The sequence below is a fragment of the Tamandua tetradactyla genome, chromosome 15, assembly GCF_023851605.1.
Source record: "Tamandua tetradactyla isolate mTamTet1 chromosome 15, mTamTet1.pri, whole genome shotgun sequence".
Classification (NCBI taxonomy): Eukaryota; Metazoa; Chordata; class Mammalia; order Pilosa; family Myrmecophagidae; genus Tamandua; species Tamandua tetradactyla.
In genome coordinates, this window is record NC_135341.1 from 34,573,191 (window position 1) to 34,597,694 (window position 24,504).

The 24,504-nt window shown below is 41.2% G+C and overlaps 2 protein-coding genes and 1 pseudogene across 18 annotated transcripts in view; 2 read left to right on the top strand and 1 right to left on the bottom strand.

The window, feature by feature from the left end:
• Positions 1-15,566, bottom strand: part of RAD54L2 (RAD54 like 2) — a 244,199-nt gene extending 228,633 nt beyond the window's left edge. For 6 of the 8 annotated variants that reach the window (XM_077129150.1, XM_077129143.1, XM_077129152.1 and 3 more), the window contains exon 1: positions 8,860-9,071. The gene's annotated coding sequence lies outside the window, so the exon portion shown is untranslated. Of the gene's footprint in view, positions 1-4,271; positions 4,506-8,859; positions 9,072-15,203 lie in introns of those variants that run through there. The other 2 variants (XM_077129146.1, XM_077129148.1) reach the window with 2 other exon arrangements.
• Positions 1,360-16,247, top strand: LOC143656778 (E3 ubiquitin-protein ligase KCMF1 pseudogene; annotated as a pseudogene).
• DCAF1 (DDB1 and CUL4 associated factor 1) overlaps positions 9,114-24,504 on the top strand; it is an 82,569-nt gene continuing 67,178 nt past the window's right edge. For 2 of the 10 annotated variants that reach the window (XM_077129140.1, XM_077129141.1), the window contains exon 1: positions 22,372-22,392. In XM_077129140.1, the coding sequence (XP_076985255.1) occupies positions 22,386-22,392 (7 nt within the window). In that variant the 5' untranslated portion in view covers positions 22,372-22,385. Of the gene's footprint in view, positions 9,225-9,321; positions 9,373-15,487; positions 15,692-22,356; positions 22,393-24,181; positions 24,378-24,504 lie in introns of those variants that run through there. The other 8 variants (XM_077129132.1, XM_077129138.1, XM_077129133.1 and 5 more) reach the window with 8 other exon arrangements.

The following is a 24,504-nucleotide window of genomic DNA, read 5'->3' on the forward strand; positions in this document are numbered from 1 at the left end:
AGAGATTCTGATTTAATTGATCTGGGCTAGGGTCCTGGCATTGGTATGTCCTACAAGCTCCCCAGGTGATTCTAAAGTGCAACTAGGATTGAGAACCTTGTATTAGCCTGTCAGCTTACAAAGGGCCTCATTCACAATGCCTGACCCTGGGGAATTTCTGTGCAGAAATGAATAAACAAGCCAGGTGCACAAGCAAATGAACAGAAGTTTGGGGTGGGGTGGACAGAATGTGGGTTTTGGGAGTTCAATAAGGGTCTAGATGTTCCAGCTCTGCTGGGCCACATTCACGGGAAGCATGATCTCACTCTCCTAGGAAGCTGGCAGCTTCCCAAAGGAGAAAGGTGAGGCTGCAGAGCTGCCTCTGGTTTGGGACAGTTTAAGGTAGAGATGGATGTGAAAGTTTGGTTTCTGTCCCCACCCCCACCCCCACCCCCACCCGGTAATAGGGTGGAATGCCCTTTGTGCTAAGCCTAGGTCCAACCCACTCTCTAAGCACCTTTAATGAATGAATTAGTGAATCTGACTTCTGTCACCTTCCAGGCCTAGTTTATTCTCTACTCCTTCAGGAAATCTTCCTGGGTCTACTTCTCTGAACTCTCTTCACTCTTTAGTCCATTGGTGTCACCCAATATAGCACTGGCTTGGATCTTCATTACGGTGTCTTGAGTTCATTATGAGGCTTGTGTTTTCCAACTAGATTAAGACTCCTAAGACTCAAAATTTTGAACATCTCAAGGCCCATCGATATCACAGCTTGCTTCTCTCTTTGCTTCTTCAGGTGAGTGAGGGTGATCTATTTTCTCATAGGCTGGCAACATCATCATTCATTGCATCAATCATAGTTGAGTACTGTGCCCATAGGGCAGGCTCTACCCTCTTGGATAGAGGTGGAATGACTGGTTGACAACATGGGCTTTGAAGGTTCTACATACTGATGAGAGTCCTTACTCTTTTGCCCAGCTGTATGACCTCGGGAAAGTCACTTCACATGCTGTAAAATGGGAGTAATCATTGTTCCCACCTCAAAGTTACTGTGAGAATAGAGAAAACACATAGCTTGGGGACTGGCACAGAACAGACCCAGTAAATTAAAGCAATCATGCGTTATTTGATTTGTTGTTTACAGCAGGTACCTGAAAAGGTGATCTGCTTTTCTAAGATAACAAGGTGATGACTGTAAAATAATCCCCATTTACAGAAGAGGAAACAGAGGTTTAAAAGGCACAAGGGATGTGACACACATCAACCAACCAGGAAGAGGTAGGGCCAGGACCAAGCTCCAAGCTTGGGGCTTACTGCATCCTTTCTCTGGATTCTTGTTTTCCCTAACAACAAATGTAATGGTGAGGATCAAACGACATGAGGTTCAAAAAGGAAGACTGGTTATTTAAAGCCAAATGCTACAAAGCCAAAAGGTGGGAAGACTTAGACTCCAACTCAGGACCAGGGTTCTTTGTCACAAGGGAAGACAGCCTTTGCTCTTGGCTACAATGCAGCACCTTTCCCTATAACAAGGTCCATAGCACCATTACTCTGCTGTCTTGAACTTGTTGTCCTCAGAGTAAGTCAACACCATGATGCTTCCCATGTATTCTTTCCATGGAACAAAAGCTCCTGGACAGAAGAGCCAGAATCCCAAGGCAGTGCAAGCTATTTCCACCAAGTCATGTTGCCAACTGACACTAATGATAAGGGGCATTAAGAAATATGTGTTTCGTTAATAATGCCTGAAAACAAAGTCAGCAATAAGGAGAGAGGGGAAAAAACATAAAGGATAAAAACAGAAAAGACATCCACGGAAAAAGATACCAGGAAAAATCTGTCCCAGGATTTGTTCCCAGCAGCGCCTTCATGGTGTCAGCTGTGATGAATGCTTAAAAGGAAATTTTCAAGGTCCAAGATGTAAGTGTTTAATTTGCTATGATTATGATCCTTGTGCATCCTGTTATGAAAGTGGTGCAACAACAACAAGGCATACAACTGACCACCCAATGCAGTGTATATTAACAAGGGTAGATTTTGATTTCTACTACGATGGGGAAGCTTTTTCTGTAGAACAGCCCTAAATAGTCTTTTCTTGTTCCTATTGTGGAAAAATGGGCTATATGGAGGCATCACTTCAAGAGCATGTTACTTCTGAACACGCAGAAACATCAACAGAAGTGATTTGTCCAATCTGTGCAGCGTTAGCTGGAGGTGATCCTAATCATGTCATCGATGACTTTGCAGCTCACCTTATACTTGAACACAGAGCCCTCAGAAACTTAGATGAATCAAGTGGTATTTGACAAGTACACAGAATGTTTCACCCTGGCTGGGGCTTAGGAGGTCCTCGTACTTGTCAATCAAACATGCACTTTACTAGCAGCTCTACTGGTAGACCTCATTCTTCTCAGAGTTCATATTCTCCAAGCAGTAGGGAAACCATGAATCCTATAGCTGAGCTCTTATCTCAGTTATCAGGAGTGAGATGTTCTGCAGGAGGACAACTTAATTCTTCCAGCCCTTCCACTTCTCAGTTACAGCAACTGAAGATACAGCTGCAGCTAGAGCTGCAGCATGCCCAAGCAGCATGGCAACAACTAGGGACTGCACGCAGTGCACCCTGGTGCACCAACACGAGCAGTGTCACCACTACAATCACATAATTCACAGCAGCAACCAACACAGCTAGCACAGAGAGCAGTCAGCAAACTCTCCAGAATTCACAATTTCTTTTTACAAGGTTGAATGACCCTAAAATGTCTGAAACCGAGTGCCAGTCTGTGGAAAGTAAGTGTGCAGACTGCAGCCTGCTTGTCCAAGAGTTTTTCTGTCCACACTATTGCACATCAGACGAGGATGAACGGGGGTAGATGGCAGATTTTGGTGTTATGGACTGTGTAGATATTATGAATATATTAGAATATTTTATTCTATTATTATTATAATATTATAATATAATATTATTATAAAACATAGAGATATTTTAGAAAACTCAAATTTAAAAGAGAATAATAAAGAAAATGAGCCTCCACCACCTCCTCTTTGATGACATCCCAATTTACAAGTCCTCTGTGCTGTATTTGCCAATGAAAGTGGACAACAACTATCTTGGATTTGGTGATTGTGATTTCAGGTCTGTCACTCTTGTTACACTGTGTACATTCAAAAGGAAGAGAGAAAATATATATGATAATCATTTCCACTTAACTAACTTTTACTTCTAGCAGGTAAATACAGGTAGCAGTGCAGGGGTGATCTCTGCTTCCTGTACTCTGACATGCAAAAGGCTCTCCTAATAGTCCACATTCAATCTGAAGAGGAAAACTGAAATTTCTAGTGAAGTTGTTGCATGTATTTATAAATATTAATGAATAAAAACTGCTTGGATGGTTTACCTTAAAAAAAAAATGCCCCTGGAAATCAGATTTGCATGGTGTGGGTGTGTATGTGTATAAGGGTACACACTGCCCACCTCCTCTCTGCTCTGCATCTTAGGGGAAAAGAAAATAGGGAGGGCAAGGTTTTCTCTGCCATATCATGTACCACAAATCCTCACATGAATTCCGAATTCCTTTATCTACTTAACGAACAGTTGTACAAGATTTCACTGGACCCTACCTCACTCGACATACAAAATTAAACTCAAAATGGATCAAAGACCTAAATATAAGAGCCCAGATTATAAAAACTCATAGAAAAAAATATAGGGAAGCATCTTTAGGACCTTGTGTTAGGTAATGGTTTCTTAGGCATTCCACCCAAAGCACAAATAACAAAAGAAAAACTGGATAAATGGGGCCTGATCAAAATTAAAAACTTAAAAAAAAAAATTTAACAAAATAACATTAACATATATAATCAGTAATTCAGAATATCATCACTTAGTTGCATATTCATTATTTCTTAGAATATTTGCATCAATTCAGAAAAAGAAATAAAAAGACAATAGAAAAAGAAATAAAATGAAAACAGAAAAAAAAAAAGATTATACCTACCATACCCCTTACCCCTCACTTTCATTGATCACTAGCATTTCAAACTAAATTTATTTTAACATTTGTTCCCCCTATTATTTATTTTTATTCCATATGTTCTACTCGTTTGTTGACAAGGTAGATAAAAGGAGCATCAGACACAAGGTTTTCACAATCAGTCACATTGTGAAAGCTATATCATTATTCAATGATCCTCAAGAAACATGGCTACTGGAACACAGCTCTACATTTTCAGGTAGTTTCCTCCAGCCTCTCCATTACATCTTGAATAACAAGGTGATATCTACTTACTGCGTAAGAATAACCTCCAGGATAACCTCTCAACTCTGTTTGGAATCTCTCAGCCATTGACACTTTGCTCATTTCACTCTTCCCCCTTTTGGTCGAGAAGGTTTTCTCAATCACTTGATGCTGAGTCTCAGCTCATTCTAGGATTCCTGTTCCACCTTGCCAGGAAGGCCCACACCCCTGGAAGTCATGTCCCACGTAGACAGGGGGAGGGTGGTGAGATTGTTGTTGTGTTGGCTGGAGAGAGAGGCCACATCTGAGCAACAAAAGAGGCTCTCTTGGGGGTGACTCTTAGGCCTAAATTTTAAGTAGACTTGACCTATCCTTTGTGGGGTTAAGTTTCATATGAACAACCCCCAAGACTGGGAGTTCAGCCTAGCTTTGGTTGTCCACACTGCTTGTGAGAATATCAAGAACTCAACCTGGGGAAGTTGAATTTCTCCCTGTTCTCACCATTCCCTGAAGGGGGCTTGTTGCAAATACTTTCCCATTCACTGATCGAATCACTCTGGGATTCATCGGGGCATCACTCTGGACAAACCAACAAAATCTCATGTCCTACCTGAGATTCCAAGTACTTATGATGTTCAATCAAACTATCTACATAAGTTATATTAAGAAATGCACTAGTCAAAATATAAATTTTGTACCAAATAAACATTTTTTGCTTAAGTCTCACACATAAGGTGACATTTTAAAATATTAATAACCATCTATTTTCAGCACCCTGCAGTAATGACATTCCTTTGTTCTCCCTCATACAAAAACATTTTCAAAATTTGTACATTTAGTCACTATTATTATACACTCTAGGCATTCCTAGATTATACCATCTTGATCTTTAACATCTATTTTTCTTTCTGATTTCATTTATGCCCCCAGCCCTCCTCCCTCTATCATTCTCAACTGCAGCTTCATTCAGTGTTTTAACATAATTGTATTACAGTTAGGTAGTATTGTGTTGTCCATTTCTGAGTTTTTGTATTCAGTCCTGTTGCAGTCTGTATCCCTTCAGCTCCAATTACCCAATATCTTACCCTATTTCTATCTCCTGATGGTCTCTGTTACCAACGAAATATTCCAAGTTTATTCACTAATGTCAGTTCATATCAGTGAGACCATGTCCTTTTGTTTTTGGCTAGTCTCACTCAGCATAATGTTCTCAAGGTTCATCCATGTTGTTACATACTTCGTAACCTTATTCTGTCTTAAAGCTGCATAATATTCCATTGTATGTATATACCACAGTTTGTTTAGCCACTCGTCTGTTGATGGACATTTTGGCTGTTTCCATCTCTTTGCAATTGTAAATAATGCTGCTATAAATATTGGTGTGCAAATGTCCGTTTGTGTCTTTGCCCTTATGTCCTTTAAGTAGATACCTAGCAATGGTATTGCCGAGTCATATGGCAATTCTATATTCAGCTTTTTGAGGAACCGCCAAACTGCCTTCCACAGCGGTTGCACCATTTGACATTCCCACCAACAGTGAATAAGTGTGCCTCTTTCTCCACATCCTCTCTAACACTTGTCATTTTCTGTTTTGTTGATAATGGCCATTCTGGTGAATGTGAATGATATCTCACTGTGGTTTTAATTTGCATTTCTCTCATGGCCAGGGAAGTTGAGCATCTCTTCATGTGCCTTTTGGCCATTTGTATTTCCTCTTCTGAGAAGTGTCTGTTCAAGTCTTTTTCCCATTTTGTAATTGGATTGGCTGTCTTTTTGTTGTTAAGTTGAACAATCTCTTTATAAATTCTGGACACTAGACCTTTATCTGATATGTCATTTCCAAACATTGTCTCCCATTGTGTAAGCTGTCTTTTTACTTTCTTGATGAAGTTCTTTGATGCGCAAAAGTGTTTAATTTTGAGGAGTTCCCATTTCTTTCTTTCTTTCTTCATTGCTCTTGCTTTGGGTATAAGGTAAAATTAAAAACTTTTGTGCCTCAAAGGACTTTATCATGAAAGTAAAATGACAACCTACACAATGGGAAAAAATATTTGGAAATCACCTTTCTAATAAAGGGTTAATATCCAGAATATATAAATAGATTTTACAACTCAACAAGAAAAAAAAAACCAATTAAAAAATGGACATAAGACCCAAATAGATATTTCTTTAAAGAAGATATACAAGTGGCCAAAAAGGACATGAAAATGTGCTCAATATCATTAGCCATCAGGGAAATGTAAATCAAAAGCATAATGAGAGGAAGGGTCACGGTGGCTCAGCAGGCAGAGTTCTCGCCTGCCAGGCCAGAGACCTGGGTTTGATTCCCGGTGCCTGCCCATGTAAAAAGAAAAAGCACAATGAGATACCACTTCACACTCACTAATGGCTACCATGAACAGAATAGAAAATTACAAGCATTAGAGAGAATGTAGAGAAATAGGAACACTCCCTCATCGCTGGTGTGAATGTAAAATGGTGCGGCTGCTTTGGAAGACAGTTTGGCAGTTCCTCAAAAAGTTAAGCATAGAATTACCATATGACCCAGAAATCCCACTTCCAGGTATGTACCCCAAAGAATTGAAAGCAGAGACTTAGAGATATTTGCACACCAATGTTCAAAGTGAAATTATTCATGATTGCCCAAAAATGGAAGCAACCTAAGAATCCATCAGCCAGTGGATAAACCAAGTGTGGTGTATACCCAAAACAGAGTATTATTTAGCCATAAAAAGGGATGAATTTCTGATACATGTGACAACAGTGATGAACCCTGAAGACATTATGTTGAGTGAAATAAGCCAGAAGGACAAATACTGTATGATCTCAATGAAATGAAAGAATTAAAATAAGCAAAATCAGAGTCAGTATCCACAATATAGGTCACCAGAGAACAGGGTTGAGGTAGGGACTAGGGGGTTAAGGTTCAAAACGTACAGAGTTTCTATTTAGGACAATGGAAAAGTTTTAGAAATGGATGGTGGTGATGGTACTATAAATGTTGTGAATGTAATTAACAGCATCAAATTATATATTTAAATGTGACTAAAAGGGGAAATTTTAGTTTGCATATATGTTACTAGAATAGAAATAAAAAAAATAAAATAAAAAAACAACACAAACAGTGAGCCCAAAGTTAAATAATGGACAATAGTTAATAGTACAATTTGAAAAATGTGTAAGACAAAAATATCTCATGGGGGAAAAGATAGATTCTGTGGTAAAATAATACTAATGAAACTTGAAAACCACAGATCCAGTAAAACTCCCCTCCTCATAGTGGGTGGATGGGGAAACTTGTCCAGGGTCAATCTCTAGTCTTCCGCCTTTTAGGCCAGGTCTGCCCTGACAATGCTTCTGCCGGCCCATAGAACAGGCAGCAGGAAGGTCTCTGTGGAGGCATAGCTTGAACCAGCCACTCAATATGACCAAGAGCCTCTAGCTGCAAACTGAGGTCTTTTTGGCCTGGGATCTCATGGGGAAAAGCCACTGTCAACAGAATAAACGATCCAAAGACCCCAGACCTGCAGACTTTGAGAGCAGTGGGACACACCTCAGATCAACTTCCAGAAGTCCTCAAGATCCCAGACTGTTCTTACCTTTAGAAAAATTTGGGGCCCTGGCCTGGGAAGTGTGGATCCTGGGTTCCAGCTACCTGACCACTTCATGGGACAGCAGCCTTCTCTTTAAGGGAGACAGCTAGGCATAGCCACTCACTCCCTAGACTGTGGTTCCCTTGAGGGCAGAGCTTGTGAATTCCTTGGTGTAGTGTCCTCGTGGGCACAGAGTCCAGTGGGCACAGGGTCAGGCACAGAGCAGGAATGCTAGAATCCTTAACTTGAAACACAATTTTCCTCATTTATTTTTTTCTTTCTTTCTTTTGTATGCTATATGGCAGGGTCATATTTCATTCTTTTTCCATGTGAGTATCCTATTATTGCAGCACCATTTTGTTGAATTTTTGTTTGTTTGTTTTTGTTGGTTTCCTAGCTTGTTTGGGAATTACATGGGATGGGAATCAAACCTGGGTCTCCTGGATGGCAGGCAAGAATTCTACCACTGAACTACCCTTGCACCCCCCCCCCCCCATTTATTTTTAAAATAAGGCTTCCAACAAGTGGCTCTTTCTATCCCTCCTCTACCCCCCTAAACTGTGATCATCCACAGTGGCAACCGACGTTCTACACTTGATGGTGTGAAGCTTTCTCCTCCCTCCTTTTTACCCCTAGATTGGCTCTGGGAGGAGGGAATCTCTACACTCTGGGAAGAGTGGGTGCTTGGCACTCCCAGTTTCTTCTTTTGACATTCTTCTCCCTTTGGGTGGCCCAGCCTCAAGGTCATCAAGTCTACTTGTCAATGCAGCAGAATTTGATAGCATGCGCTTGCCCTGGACACCAAGTGGAATATTCAGGTGGTTGATCATGGATAGATGACAGTAAGGGCATGATCTAGTCCTTGCCTCAGAGTCTTAATCCCTTTGCTGTGAAACACTTAGAACATCAGTGATGAGGACACTTATCTTTACTTAGTCAGGGTAGGGGTCCTATTCCCACTCTCCCACCCCCCCACCCCCCCCGCCAGATGACAAGGGACAGGCAAGACATCAAGAACCAAAGCTGTAGGCCCCATTTGTTCTCACCTCCTGGCAGTGACTGAGACCTGAGAAACTCTTCTCATCTCCAGGTCCCTGAAAGTTCCTCCTCTTCTTCCACTCCCTACAGCGTGGGGTTAGAGAGATCCAGTGAGCTCTTCCAGACCTTACATCCATCTCCAAAGTCCAAAGGCAGCTCCTGAACCCTTCCCTTGCCTACTGGTCCCTGGTTGTCCTGGTCCCTGGTCCTGTGGGGAGGGGGCTGGGTTGTGACTTCATAAAAGGCTGTCTTTGTGACAAGTCTGAGTCTGATGAAGTAGGAGCTTGACAAACGGCTGTCCCCTGGAAACATCATGGGAATTTCATAGAGAGACACCCCTACCTCTGAGGGAATGTAGAGGAATTGCCCCATGGTAAGACCCCAGGATATCTTTCCATACCTAGAGATATCTCTTCTTAATGACTTGGGATCCCAAGCCTAACTGGGTATTCTTGGTTATATCTGGCAACACCTCTCAGGGATCCTAGCATGTGGCAGTCAGGCTTGAGGAGGAGCAGAAGGTGGGTTACTCCAGGTGATGGTAGAGGGCCTTGGACTTCCTAATTGAGTCATTCCCATGTTTGTCCATTAGACAAAGCCATTCTTCTGTAGATACTTTAGAAGTAAAGTAACTGATAGAGTAGGAGGCTTTATCTGACCTGTGTCTCCACCAGGGTCTGCCCTAGCGATCTCTAGAGTACCTCTGAATGGGTCAGGCCACATCTCCCTGAATCTTCTACAAAGGACTCAACAGCTACAAAAATAGATATCGCCAAAAAAACAGGGGCTTCTGGTATGTTGGAGGCAAGGCCGAGATACCAGAATCTTTCCTAAGGCTGACTCCACCTTCATTTCCTCCCAAAAGGATTTATAATCTCTTGAACCTGGGGATTATAAATTACCCTGGGCAAAAGAAGGTAGGGGTACACTGGCATGAGGAAATTCAGGATACCTCTGACTGTTGCTTCCTCCTTAAGTGCCCTGCAACCACTCCTTAACTTCCAAGCCATTCCTGGTACGTGCCCTCTGCGAAGGGTAGGGCCTCAGGAAGAGCAGAAATGATAGGCTATCATCTTGGTAGTTAGGCTGGGGGATCCGACCTGCCCTGGGAGTATCTGGAGCCCAGAGTTTGGCCCTCTTCCTGCGTCAGCCCCTGCTTTGTGCTGGGCAGGCCCATTGGAAGGACCTGGTATATCATCTTCACCACCCACTCCAGCTTCCTGCTTTGGCCTCTATTTTGACTGTAATATCACCATCTTACCAGAGATCCCAAGAGAAGTAGGGGAGTGCACTCTGGGCAAAGGTTCCAGATGCAGACTTCATCCCAGCAGAGGGGCATAAGTGATGAGCTGGTGGGGGATGGTGACATGTCTGACTTCACATCCAAGGGATTTTTTCACCTTGACTGCCCTTTACCCTCAATCAACTGTAGTCCTTGCAGGCATGAGGAAGCCAGAAGTAGAGCTTCCAACCTTTACCCTTTGATGAACTCATTTTCATTTCTCTCCTGGAATGGAGAGTGGCCAGGTGACCCTCAAGAATGGATATTCCACTACTTTCCAGTGCTCCTAAAAAGGTGCCTTGGGATTATTTCTTATAAGGAACATGTTCCTCATTTTAATATAGAGAGCCTGAGTTCTTCCAACAGGCAACCTTGAGGGCAAAGAGAAATCAGCCAGGGCTAAGGTTGACCTGGGGAACTCCAACTGGGACAGGTACAGACTGATGATAATCAAAATCAGAATAGCCATTACTTATCCAGCACTTACTGTGCACCAGGCCCCACGCTTAGCACTTTACATGCATTATCATATTTAACCCTTACAATATCATTGGAAAGAAGGTATTATTTCCATTTTCCAGCCAGGGAAACTGAAGTGCAAGTGAGATGAAGCAACTGAGCTGAGGTTCCACAACTGATAAATGGGGGTGACAGAATTGGGACTCAAATTTGTTTGCCTCCAAAGCTGTACTCAACTGCTGAACTTTCTCCTAGTACAAACCCTCCTCACTAAAGAAGAAAAGAAACTACTCTATTTTCTCATTCCTGACCATTAATGATAGGGTTAAAGAGAGAAGGGTGAAAGGAAGGAATTTGAGTCTGCTATCTCCCAGATCATTGGCTTTAGGATAAGCCATCCTTGGATCCTTGGACCTGTCTAATCTTGAATGAGATCCACCAGAGGTGGCTGTTCTGATATGCTTCTTACAATTTTGCAGATAATTAAAGTAAGGCCCTGGGGGCCATGGGAGGGAAATACTTGGGGGTCTGTGGTTGTGCAATGGCTCTGGGGTATGGTTGCTAGATAAAATACAGGATGTCCAGTTTGTTGGATTTTAGGTAAACAATAATTTAAAAAACACAAATATGTCATAAATATTGTATGGTGTCCTCTGGGGGCTCCTTGCTCTGGCTGGGGCCCATATGTTGGATCTGGGGAGGGAAGAGGAGTTGCTTATTCATTTCCCACTTGAGTCTCAGGTACCTCTATGAAGTAGTACCTGTGGGGGCAGGATGTGAGGACTGACTCCTGGAGACTGCAGCTGCTATGGCCACTGGACAGGGTGGGAGCTTAAATTTTTGCCTTAGTGAAGCCTCAGTTTCTCTCTCTGTAAAATGAGAGTGGTGGATGTGGGATTCAGATGAAAGGTTGCTTTGCATTTCTCTTGGAGAATGTGGTAGGGACAGGACACCAGCTGAAGGACAGGGATTTCTCTGGCCAGGCTGAGGTTCCCAGAGGCTGACAACCCCGAGCCTCTTCTTAGTGACTCCTGTAATATTCCTAGGTAACCCAGCAGTCTTGTCCAGCTAACAGGAGAACAGGAATGGTTGTGAGATAGCCTGCCTCACCTCCCAGTCCCAGATAATTGTGGGAGGAATCACATGGTTATGGGGGCAGTACCAGGGTGGGGATGGGCTGGTGGGAGTACCTAATCGGTTGAGCTAGAAAGTATTGGGAGAGAAGGGGTGGGTGATGGGGGGGGGGGGGTGATGGAGGAAATATTCAGGGCCCAGAGGATTTGGCAATTTTCCTGCTCCAAGGAGTTTGCATGATTAGGGGCAGGGGCAGCGGGAGGGTGTCTGAGTCTGTGGCCCTTGGTGCTTGGGACCAGGGCTGGGCCACTCTTGTACTTTCTCTGTTGCTCAGCAGATCCTTGACCTTTCAGCTTCTTTCTCAGGTTGGGGTGGGAGGTGGAATGTGGTAATGGGGTAATGGGGAGGCAGGGCAGGGCAGAGTCTAGAGTAGTTCTATCAAAGAGACCAAGGAGTCTCTTTCCTCTAATGATGCATGCAGGACCAACATGCCAGAGCCAAGTTGGACATGAGGGTCTGGCTTATCTATGGTTTTGTGCTACATATTCTTAAATGTGAAAGTGTTGGTTGTGAGGACTCTTACCTAGCACCGGCTGATGCATACTTGTATGTCCAGCTCACTGGAGCTTGGTGTTTGGTGGCTATGAAGATTTGTGGGTAGTGCCTGTTCTGTGAAATGTATCAGCCACTATGTCTGGAATGTGTGTGCAGCCTGGAAAGCCTGGGTGGGATGGTACATGTAGGTGTGTGGCTGCAGGGGGTGAGTGATAGGCACGGAAGGGGCTGCAGGCATTGTGGAGCAGAGATTCTGGAGGGAACAGCTGCTGGATAGGCCCTGGATGGTTCCTGTTCTGCTTCCCTAGCTTACCGAGCCCTGGCTTCTTCAAAGCTTCTTCTCAATGTTCCTTAGTCCCAAAGCTAACCAAGGGCCAGGCTGGGTTTTCAAAGGGCAGCAGTGCCATCTGGTGGTAGATGGAGGCAGTACTGGGAAGTGAGTGAGCTGGGCCCTGAGTCCCTACAGCATTGAGCCTTTCAGGACCCCCAGCCATTGGGGAAGTCACCACCAGGCTAGCTAGACCATGGATAGTATCTGAAGTTTGAATGCTCTTCCCTATGAGTTTTGGGTTCATGACCAGGGAGACATGACAGGAAAGTCTTGTAAAGGAATGCTGGAGGATATAAGAAAAGGTGCAAGAAGGTTACAAGTATGGCTTCTGGACCCATAAACCTAGGCTCCATCTTTCTGGACTCAGATTTTTCATCCAACCTACCTTCCAAATGGGTAAGGAGGCTCACACCAAATGAGAATGTATGGATAAAACACTTGGCTCAAAGCTGAGCCTTTCATAAGGTAAATTGCAATGATCAAAGTTCCAGAAGCACAGAGAAGAGAACAGTAAATTTTGTGTGCCATGATGGGAGAAAGGATTGCTGAGAGGTGACAGGTCTGTGATGAGACAACTATACATTCTAAAATCTTGTGCCTTGAGCTCCAAGTTACACATTTAAGTGAAAGAAGGTCTCTGTTCTAGTTTGTTAGCTGCCAGAATGCAATATACCAGAAATGTAATGGCTTTTAAAAAGAGGAATTTATTATGTTGCAAGTTTACATGTCCAAAGGCTGTGGAAATGTCCTAATCTAAGACTATAGAAATGTCCAATCTAAGACATCCGGGGAAAGATATCTTGGTTCAAGAAGGCCAATGGCATTCAGGGTTTCTCTCTCAGCTGGAAGGGCATATGGCAAACATGGCGTCCGGCAGCTTATTCTCCAGGTTTCTTGTTTCATGAAGCTCCCCCAGGGGCAATTTCCTTCTTCATCTTCAAAGGTCTCTGGCTGCTTGGGCTCTCCTGGTTCTCATGGCTCTGTTGCTCTCTCCAAAATGTTTCCTCTTTTAAAGGATTCCAGTAAACTAATCAAGACCCTTCTGGAATGGGTGGAGTCATATCTCTTTGATTAATGTATTAATCAGAGGTTAATACATTGGAAACATTGGGTGTGATTGGAGATAATCTAACCAGGTTTCCAACTTACAGCACTGAACAGGGATTAAAAGAAACGGCTACCTCCACAGGATAAAAAGATGGCTTTTTTAGGGTACATAATCCTTTAAAACTGGCAGTTTCTTTTCTGGAAAGAGGAATATAGGGTTCAATGGGGGAATGGAATCAAGAGACAGAGCATCCTAGCCCTGGCCTGGCAGTTTCTTACTAGCTGTGGAAACCGAGCACGGCAGCATGGAACATGGAAATGTATAGGATGGACTGTAAACTTGCTCAAGACTCTCAGAGAGATAATGAGTTATGTTGGGTCTTGAGGGCTGGGTAGAGTCTTGTCAGGTGGAGATTCTGCTCAACTATAGAATCCTATTTATTTTTAATGCCCTCAAGGAGGATTCTCTGACTGAGTCAGGAGTCATCCTGGTGCTGCTGTTACTTTGCTGTGCAATGTCAGGCAAGTCATTCTCCCTTTCTGGCCTCACTCTTCCAAATGGCAAAATGAAGGAATTGAATTAGATAACCTTTGAGGTCGACCTTGCCTTAACCCATGGCTTTTTGGTTTTTCCATTTCTCTGCTTCACATATAATACCTGGGAATAAATATTCATTGATATCTATAGGCTAGGTCTTGAATAGAAAGACAGAGAGAAACAAACTATAGTGACTTCTGTTTGATCACTGCTGTGATTTCTGACATTTATTTTATGTAAAAAGTATTTTTTTAGATCTTGGTATCTTCTAGGTATGATGGGAAAACAAAGGCTCTGCTGTCATACAAGGGAGAATATAAAATTCAGGAAAAGCTGGGAGTTGGGAGTTTAGTGGAGGGAACAAGGATCTGAAGGAGGTGAAAACCAAGAAAGAAAACAGATACTGACTGAGATTGTCAAGGATGAGTGGTTTTTTTTAATTTAAGAAAATTACGAAGGATACATGAATAGTTTCTTGCTTTAAAAGATCCAAACAAAACAGAAATATATACAATAAAACACGAAGGTGTCCCTTCACTTTCCCCAACCCTAGGGATAATCATTGTTAAATACTGCATATGTTCTTCTGCATTTATGCACAAATATGTATACTTAGCATATATATATATATATATATATATATATATATATATATATATATATATATATATGACTAGGCAGAACTATGCACCTTGCTTTGCTCACTTATACTGGGTCTTAGGCATCTCTCCAGTCAGTACTATACCGTTCCTTTTAAACAATACATGTTTCAATAGGTGGAGCCATCCAGTACGTGTACCTTTTTTGATAGACTTAAATTTTGACAGCCACCAAGATACGCCCTTGGGTTGAAGGTCAACAGCCGAAGACTGGGACAATTTGCTCTTTATATGGTGGGAGAACTTCGAGACCATGATTCATGAGACCAGAGTTCTAATCCCAATTCAGCACTCAGTGCTCAGCTAGCAGGCCTCTGAGCTCCTTGCGTGACTGGAATTTATATTAAGTCCAGGGGGTGACCATCACTATCTTCAATAATTATTGAAAGTAATTATTGCGCTCCTACCGTAACAAGGTGCTGCAAGGTATCAAGCAGTCATAGCCCGGTCTTTCGAAGAACGGAGCGCACCTTTTCGTTTTTTTGCCTTTCGAAGCAGCCAATGAGTACACAACACAGTTCGCGTCTATCAAAAACTACAAATCCCAGGAGTCAACGCGCGGAGAACACGTGCTCTTGTGCCAATCCGGACAGGTGGCTACTCCCCTAGAAGCGGAACTTCATTTCCCACGAGGCATCAGGGCTTGCCTCTTTTCCGTCACTTGCGAAGGCGTTCTTCTCCCGCCCCTTGCTTGCGAGCCTCGCGCCAAGTCGGCGCGAGCGCGCGGCACGTAGCACGCGCGTGACGCATAATATGTGGGCCGCTCTGGAGTCGTGGTCGCTCTGTGTGTGTGTGTATGTGAGTGAGGGAGAGTGTGAGTGCGGGACCTAAGGCAGTGTGTGTGAACTGTGGCCACTGGCGGGGTCAGGGGGAAGCGGCGGAGCCGCCCAGGGAGGTAAGTGGGAAAAGGAGGGAGACGGCTCTCTGGGAGGGGGCGGGGAGACACGGCGCGCGGCTAGGCGCGCGGGAGAGTGGGCGCCGGACTGGGGGAGGGGTACCACCTGCCTGGGCCACCGGCGGGGAGAGGGCGGGTCGGTCCGGCAGGGAGGCTGGCCTAGGGCCTGACAGGCCTTTTCTTCATGATTCCTGGCCCGGGGGCGGGGCCTTCACGTTCTTCCTTCGGTCTCCAAAAAAAGCTTCGAGAGTAACTCTTCCCCCCGGAGGTGGGGGCGGGGAGCAGGGGCATTCCTGCCTCTACCTGGAGAGGCTCCCTCATTCCTTTCGTCACCTTTCCCGCTCAGTCCTCTGCTCCGTACGGGCTGGGGGTTCTCCATCTTCTTTGCCGTACGGTGGCCCCCTTCCCCGATGGTGTCTCCGCCTCCAGCCCCAGTCACCTGGGCGGGCTCTCGCGCTCCTTCGGCCTCGTGCCACCTCCCCCTGCGCCCGCCCGGCTCTCGGACCGGCGGTGGCGGGGCGGGGCTTTTCGGGCTCTCCTCCTATCTTCGTGGTGAAGGGGCGGGGCGGGGAGAGAAGTGTGCAGGTCCCGCAAAGTGGAGCCAAGTCTAAGAGTGTCTGCGGAACTCCCGGACCTTATTTCCGGGGGTTGTGGTTGTTTTCACCTGGGTGTCAAAGGCGTTTACTTAACTCGGTCTTTTATTCCTAGATGCTCTCTTTCTCGCTTCCTCTTTCTGCAATGGTGGCGCTTTGCCCATTTGTTGAGGAAATAGTATGGAGTGTTTGTAGTGCTTTTTGAGTCCCAGATTACTCTTCCTGTCATGTCTTGTTGGACTGTTTTTCAGCAGTGTATCTTTTCATTGAAGCCTTTTGATTAGTCTGCATGTTTTAATTATTTATAATAGCATCTTCCTTACTGAATGCTTTGTTAATGTACAGGGCGAAGATTCATTAGCAGTATGTTACTGTAATTTTCTTTTTTCCAGTTTCCTGGTGTTTACCTTTAGGTTTGTTTGAGCGTGTATATGTAGATTCTTTAAGTAGGAATCGATTAGGTATTTTTTCTGCCTGATGCTGTCAAGATTTGGGCTTTGCATATAGTAGCTATTCATTACCCATTTTCTAGTGGTGATGTATTTTTGGGTGTTAAGGAGATTATAGAATTTGGGGGTATATAGGGAAATCGTTTTATGCTTAATATCTCTTGGGTAGTTGCAGAGCTCTTATTTACTGTCCTACCTGTGTATAATTGTTAAATTTAATAAATAGAAGAATAATCTGGTAGGATAAACCACATTATTTTGAAGTGATCAGAATTGACTTATTACGAATTTTCTTGTGTTGTTTCTTTTTAATAGAGATGATTATGAACAGCAATACAAAGTTATATGTAATTTCATATGTCACAGTAACTATGGGGTAAATTTTAAATGAAGCTCTAAACTTGGATTTCCTCACCCCCTTTTTTAATAAGGAAAAATGCTTACAGATGTTTGTTTCAAGATTGTAAAATTCTTAAGGGATCTTTCCTTAACATGGACTTTATTTTAAGCTTTGGGATAGATTTTGCTGGATTGATCGTTTAGTACTGTGAATCAGGAATGACGAGGACAGACTTTATGTTTTAATTAAAAAGTTAAAAACGTTTACACTGAAAAAAAATGGTAGCGCTGGAGTAGGGAGGTATAGAGAGAAGTCTCTCTCCCACCTTTATTGCCCAGAAATTCGGTTACCTATCACAAAAGTAATACATATTGTCATTTCGTGTGTGTTCTTCCAGGGGTATTTTATTGTTTCATTTTAGGGATAGATATGTATTTCTATACATATGTATGTCTGTATGTATGTTTTTTTCTTTTTTTGCATGGGCATGCACTGAGAATCGAACCCGGGTCTCCCACATGGCAGGCGAGAAATCTGTCTGCTGAGCTACTGTGGCCTGCCCTATATATATGTTTTTATATATCCCTTTTTATTCACAAATGGTAGCGTGTTATATTCAGAGTTCTGTATTTCCTCACTTGACAATCTATTTGAGATTTGGTCCAAATTAGGAAAGCAAATGCTTCTTAATTTGTTCCAATTTTTTATTATGGAAAATTTCAAACATTCAAGAAAGTTGAAAGAATAGTAAAGTGAACAAGTTTCTCCATCCAGATTCAACAGTTGTTAATATTTTGCTCATATGCTGTTTATGTGTGGTGTATATTTATTTTTGTAGAACCATTTGAAAATAAGTTCCAGATACATTACCCCTAAATACTTAGGTATGCATCCTTTAGAATGTGGGCATTCTACATATTTTTTTAAGACTTTATATTAGTCAGTTGTATGGACAGTGTTATCATATAACCCTCACAACAACCGTTTCCATTTTACAGATAAGCAAACTGAGATTTGGAAAAGTTAAGTTGACCAAGATCTTACAGCTTTAAAACACAGTGAAGCAGTAATGTACTCTCACTGTTTTGTGCATAACAAGATGATTGTTCTTTTTATATTTTGTATTAGTAATGGTCTTTCATTGATAGAAATATGAATTAGCATGGATATTATTTTAGGCTGTTTTAAATTTATAAGTGGTTATTCACAAAGTTTTTCTTTTCAGACATAGATTATTTGGGAGTTTTGAGAATGATGCAACAATTGTATTTGCATTTCTAAATTGAGCTCTAAATTTTTAGCCTTTCAGTGCCTTTGAATTGGTCCTTATTAGAGATAATCCTTTTTTTGTTATTTTTTTTTTTTTATTTGTTTTTTTGTTTTTTACATGGGCAGGCACCGGGAATCGAACCCGGGTCCTCTGGCATGACAGTCAAGCATTCTTGCCTGCTGAGCCACCGTGGCTTGCCCAGAGATAATATTTTTTTAAAAAACTTTGCCTTTAAATGTTCTAGGCTAATTGCTTAAATTATCCAGGAAGTATTCTCTCATGTACCTTTTTTCCCCCATATTTGAACATTAAGGTAAAATTAACATAACATAAATTAATCCATTAAGCACTTTAAGTGTACAGTTCACTGACATTTGTACTCTCACGGTGTTAGGCAACCATCATCTCTATCTAATTCCAAGGTATTTTTATCAGCCCAAAAGGAAATCCTGTGCTCATTAAGCAATAACTATTTCCTCCTACCCTCACCCCTGACAACCACTAGTCTGTCTCTGTAGATTTACCTACATTATATGCTTTTTATAAATAGAATCGTACAATTCCTCTTTGACCTTTTGTGTGGTTTTTTTTTCACTTAGCATAAGGTTTTTAAGATCCGTCTATGTTGTAACATCCATGGAACATGTATCTGTACTTCATTAATTTTTATATGTTGAACCACCCTTGGATTCATGGGATAAATCTCACTTGGTTGTGATCTGTAATCTTAACATGCTGCTGGATTTGGTTTGTCAGTATTTCTTGAGATTTTTGCTTCTATATCCATAAGGGACATTGGATTATAGTTTGCTTTTCTTGCTATATCTTTATCTGGCTTTGTATCAGGGTATTGCTGGATTCAGAGAATGAATTAGGAAGTGTTACTTCCTCTTCTGTTTTTGGAAGAGTTGAGAGGGATTGATCTTAATTCTTCAGTTCTTTAAATGCTTGATGAAATTCGCTAGTAAAGCTATTCCTCTCTCCATAGGAAATATGAGATTAATGTTTCTGTTACCCTATGTTATTACTTTGACCAATCTCTAGATCTTTTACTTTGGCATTTAATTTTACTGTTGTTGAATAAAAAAAAGTTATTTGAGTTATTCTTCTCTCCTCACGCTCCCCCACCCCCACCTCAATTACTTCCTTACGACTAAGTTAGTGACTATCCATGTATTTGGAACCACATGTACATGATGAATATTTTAGAAGATTTTGCTGTCTTCCTAGCCTTTGGGTACTTTTTGAAGTAGAAATGATGCCTGTGGTTTAGAAGAGTTAAAACCCTTTCATCCATGTAAAGAATCTGATCATAGAGGCATTTTAAAACTTCAAAAGAGAGGTGTAGGGGATACCATTCTCTTTGTCTTTGGTGTGATGTTCAGTTGACCAGTTACCAGTTTCCTTTCCAGTATCTTGGCTTAGATTGCTAAGGGAGAAGTTGAACCAATTGGAGGAATAGTTCCTAAATAAAATGCAAAGTGCCTCCTGGGACTGGTAAATCCCATGTCCTATTGGCATCAGCATATTTTGGTTCACTTAGCTTTTCTTCCTCTGTCGCTACACAAGATAATGTATGAGGAATTAAGATACTTTGGCGTAATCTTGGTATATTGCTTGAAAAAAAGTTTAGAATTCTGTGTCTGAAGCTTTGAAAGAAATTCCCAATTTTAGATGACAGATACTTTCTATATCAAGTCAACAAATGTGCAGTCAGTCCTGTAAGATATAAATTGAAACACAGAATTAAGTTATACTTGAGAGTCAGCCTCGGGTTTTAAATTTGTTTTCCTTTTGTTTTAAATTTGACTTTGTTACTTATTTGCTGTATGGCCTTGAGCAGATTGTCTATACTTTCCTCATCGTGTGAATCTTTCTGGACTCTGATGAACTGAATAAGTGGGACAGGACATCCAGATTCTTTCTCAGGAATTAGGGTGTTTTGTTGTACTTGTTTAATCCTATGTTGCAGACTTTTTTACTCTTAACTCCTGGAGAAACCAAGCGAAACATCAGTGAAGACTGATACTTGTTCTCCGAGTGTTTATTTTCAGAGATCTTTTATTTTTTTTAAATTTCTTTGCTTCTTTGTTTTGGTGATGACCTGAGATATCATCCATCTCCTTTGAAGAAAAATATTTTCTCTGTCTTTTTTTTTTTAACATGGGCAGGCACCGGGAATCGAACCCGGGTCCTCTGGCATGGCAGGCAAGCATTCTTGCCTGCTGAGCCACCATGACCCGCCCTATTTTCTCTTTTTTGAAACCTTTTTTTTTCTTATTACTTATTTTGGAATAGTTTTACAGAAAAGTTGCATGATAGTACAGAGCTCCCATAGTTCCCACTCCAAACCAGTTTCCTCTATCATTATTATCTTGTAATGTTGTGGTACCTTTGTGTCACTTATGAACTTCTATTTATAAATTATTGTTGACCTAAGTCCACACTTTATTCAGTTTTCCTCAGTTTTTACCTAATGTCCATTTTCCATTCCAGGATCTCATACAGGATACCACATTACATTTAATTGTCATGTCTCATTTGACTCCTCTTGGCTGTGACAGTTTCTCAGGCTATCGTTATTTTTTGATGGCCTTGACAGGTTTGTGGAGTACTAGTCAGATATTTCGTAGACTTTTCCTCAGTTGGGATTTGTCTGATGTTTTTCTTATAATTAGATGGGGTATGTGTTTTGGGAAGGAAGACCCAGAGGGAAAGTGCCACTTGCATCGCATCATATCAAGGGTACGTGCTACCAAACATGAATTACCACTTTTTTATTTAAAAATTAGAGCAGTTGTAAGTTATCAGAAAAATAATGCAGAAAGTACAGAGTTGCTTCCTCACACACACAGTTTATTAACATTTTTAAATGCAATTTTGAGATATATTCACATACCATATAATCCATCCAGACTATGCAATCAATGGCTCACAGTATCATTATATTATTAACATTTGACATTAGTGTGGTACTTTTGTTACAGTTGACTGAAACAATGTTATTATAATTATGCTATTAACTTTAGCCCTCTTTTCATTAGTGTTCACTCCTTGTGTTGTATAGTTCTATGACTTTTTGTGTGTGGCAACATATAACCTGTAATTTCTGTTTTTATCCCTTTCAAATAAACAATTCAGTAGCATTAATTACATTCACAAACTTGTTTCTCCATTACCATCTTCCATTACCAAAACTTCCATCACCCCAAAGTTTCTGACTTAATAAATTTGCATATTCTCTTTATTTTATATGTGAGATCATACAGTATTTGTCCTTTTGTGTCTGATTTATTTCACTCAGCATGATGTCTTCAAGGTTCATCCATGCGGTAGCGTACTGGTCACTTCATTTCTTTTTATGGCTGAACAGTATTCCCATTTATGCTATAATGGGATAACACATTTTGTTCATCCATTCATCTGTTGATGGACATTTAATTGTTTCTGCTTTTTGGCTATTGTGAATAATGCCGTGATGAACATTGGTGTGCACATATCTGAGTCCCTGCTTTCAGTTTTTTGGGGTCCTAAACTGGGAGTAGGATTGCAGGGCTATATGGTAATTAAGTCCTTTGATTTACAGCAGTTTTTAAGTTTGATAACATCCCATTTATCTGTTTTTTTTCTTTTGTTGCTTGTGCTTTTGGTGTGTAGTACTGTCTAAAACAAGGTCTTGAAGATACTTCCATGTGTTTTCTTATAGGCCAAAGGTGTGAGGGTTTATTTCTGAATTCTCAGTGCTCAATTCCATTGGTCTGTATATCTGTCCTTGTGCCAGTACCATGCTAATTTGATCATCATAGCTTTATTTTATCTTTATTTTTTGAGGGCTGCACGGTACAGGAATCAAACCCAAATTTCCCGCAAGAAGGCAGGCATTCTACCACTGAACCACCCATGCACCCACCATAGCTTTATACTAAGTTTTAAAATCAGTAAGTGTGACTCCTCCAACATTGTTGTTCTTTACCATGATGGGGTTTTTTTGTTTGCTTGTTTTGCATGGACAGGCACTGGGAATCAAACCCGGGTCTCCGACATGTCAGGTGAGAACTCTGCTACTGGGCCACTGTGGCCCACCCTTCGTAATGGGTTTTGCTATTTGGGTTTGCTTTCCCTTCCATATGAATTTTTTTTTTTTTTTTTTTTTTTTTTTTTTTTTTTTTTTTTAAAGAGAGAGGGAGGAAAGGAAGGAAAGACAGAGAGAAGGAAGGAAGGATGGGAGGAAGAAAGGGAAACATCTTTAAACATTTTCTTGTTTTATTGTATTTTGTTTGTTTGTTTGTTTTTTACATGGGCTGGGGCCGGGAATTGAACCGAGGTCCTCCGGCATGGCAGGCAAGCACTTTGCCCGCTGAGCCACCGCGGCCCGCCCACCTTCCATATGAATTTGATGATTGGCTTTTCCATTTCTACAAAGAAGTCTGTTGGAATTTTAATCAGAGTTGCATCAAATATGTATATGTGCATACCTTGGAGATATTGTGGGTTCAGTTCCAGAATGCTGCACTAAAGTGAATATCACAATAAAGCAAATCAGGAACTTTTTGGTTTCCCAGTGCAAAGAAGAGTTCTGTTTACACTATATTATAGTCTATTGAGTGTACAATAGCATTATGTTTTTAAAAATGGTACATTCCTTAATTAAAATGTGACACAGAGATGTCAAGTGAGCACATGCTGTTGGAAAATGGCACCAATAGACTTGTTTGAAGTGGGGTTGCCACAGACATTCAATTTGTAAAAAACGCTAATCTGTGAAGTATAATAAAGTGAAGTGCAATAAAACAAGGTATGCCTGAATTACTTTTGGTGGAATTGATATTTTGTGTTCCTTTTTCCTCCAAATATTTTAAAGAAACTGGCATGTAAAATTTTTGTCGTTTTCATTGTATTCCTCTGCATTAAGTGGCTTTTAAGTTTTTGTTCATAGCTAGGTTAAATGTTGTTTTGACTGTTGATCGGCAGGGAAAAGGACGAGCATCCAATCTCTTGGGTTCTAGTCTAGCATTCTTTCATTAGACCATGTTGCTCTCCAAGAAATTAACAAGAAATTTCCCAAGTTTAGCTATTCTTGCTATTTATGTGTTTGGGGGAATAATGGAAGCATCTCCATTTAAGGCCAAAGAAACTAGCTGTATGCTATTATGTATTCAGCAATTACTCTGATAGTTTGGAGGGATACCACTTTTATGTCTTGTTCAAAAGCTTTTATGAAGCAGTAACACCCCACTAACAATGAGCATACCCAACATCCAAGTCTTGACTTCTAATATCATTCTCCCATAAAGGGATCTAGGGCTTCTTGGAAAAATAGCTGATTCTAGGGCTGGGGTGGGGAAAATACAGTATGAGCCTGAAGCCAGGGGTGGAGTAAGGAAGTGCTCAAAAAAAGAGCCTTATCAGTGGGTCATAAGAGCCGATCTGTAAGACCTCCCAGTGGCCAAAGCTAAAACACTTTGACCAAGGAAATAAATAATGTACTGGATTATAATTCAAAGTATAAAATAAATGTCAGTCCACAATTATATAAGTCAGAGATCGAATAAATAAGTTAATGGGGGAGAAGGGACAAACAGAATCTGTGCAGATAATTTATATAGGAAAGGGAACATAATTTGCTGCATTTGTATTCAGAATTTGTTGCCTCAAAAGTTTTGGATCTTAGAGATCTTCTAGACCAGGGATTATAGTATGTCTGTAGGCGTGTACACTTTTGAGGGGAGAAGGAGACTATAGCTTTATTTATTTATTTATTTTTTATATTTTATTTGTGGGTCTATAACTTTTGAGGAAAAAATAAAACACCTTTTTTTTTTTTTTTTTTTTTTTAAGGAAAAACACTTTTTCTCTCAGGGGTTCCTGATCCTAGAACGGTTAAGACCATTTTGTCTAGCTCCTTGCTTCATCTGATAGGAAACTGAGGCTCAGAGAGGGGAAAAGACTTGTTCATTATGAATTGGTGAGCATCCAGGAGCTTAATAAAGGGCTTTCACTATGCCACAAGTGAAATTATCTGAAGGGTCCAAAGGTAAAGTTTCCCTTTTGTAAAAAATTATTTCCCTTACTTGCTCCTCCCTCCCCAACCTTTCCTTTTGTAGTAAGTATATCAAGTTTATTTGCCTGTGTTCATGTATTGTTTTTTTTTGTTTTCTTAG